General features: G+C 68.6%; 1 protein-coding gene across 1 annotated transcript in view; it reads right to left on the reverse strand.

Moving 5' to 3' along the window:
* The window catches only part of CHLNCDRAFT_59503 (expressed protein), a gene marked incomplete at its 3' end in the record, with an annotated part of 2,681 nt that extends 2,249 nt beyond the window's left edge, over positions 1–432 (reverse strand). The window contains exon 1 of the mRNA XM_005842591.1: positions 158–432. Within this exon, the coding sequence (XP_005842648.1) occupies positions 158–412 (255 nt within the window). The 5' untranslated portion in view covers positions 413–432. The remainder of the gene's footprint in view (positions 1–157) is intronic.
* Positions 433–602: the final 170 nt, after the last annotated feature.

Consider the following 602-nt stretch of genomic DNA (forward strand, 5'->3'; position numbering starts at 1 on the left):
CACCAACAACAACACCAACACACACACACACACACACACACACACACACACACACACTCCCNCACCACACACACAAACATACACACGCACTCCACCACCACCACCACCACCACCACCACCACCACACACCCACACACCCACACACCCACACACCCACCTCCAGTTGCAGCTCCCCCAGCAGGTCCAGGCCCTGCAGCCAGCGCAGGCTGCCCCCGCACCGCGCCTGGAACTCGCCGCTGTTCAGCACCGCCGACAGCTCCGCCGCCTCCACCGCCTCCAGCGCCAGACCCTCCACCCGCGCCTCCGACAGCAGGTAGGAGGCCTGCTCCTCCCCCAGCCCGTAAGAGAAGCCCACCACCTGAGCCTGGTCGGGCAGGTGGCGGTGCAGGCGCACCGTCATGCCGTCTGTCATCCCCAGCTCCTCCTCCGCCTCTGCATACGTGTGTGTGACAGCGGCGGGGGGCGGGGACGGCGTCAGGCGCGGCGCGGACAGCAGGCAAGCGGCGCGCCGCGGCCGACCAAACGCCACAGCCGCCCAGCCTAAACAGGTCTGCTGGCTGCTGGCGCATGCGGGCTGCCCGCGTCAAGCGGAGCGCAGCGCA

The sequence above is a fragment of the Chlorella variabilis genome (genome assembly GCF_000147415.1).
Source record: "Chlorella variabilis unplaced genomic scaffold CHLNCscaffold_246, whole genome shotgun sequence".
NCBI lineage: Eukaryota > Viridiplantae > Chlorophyta > Trebouxiophyceae > Chlorellales > Chlorellaceae > Chlorella > Chlorella variabilis.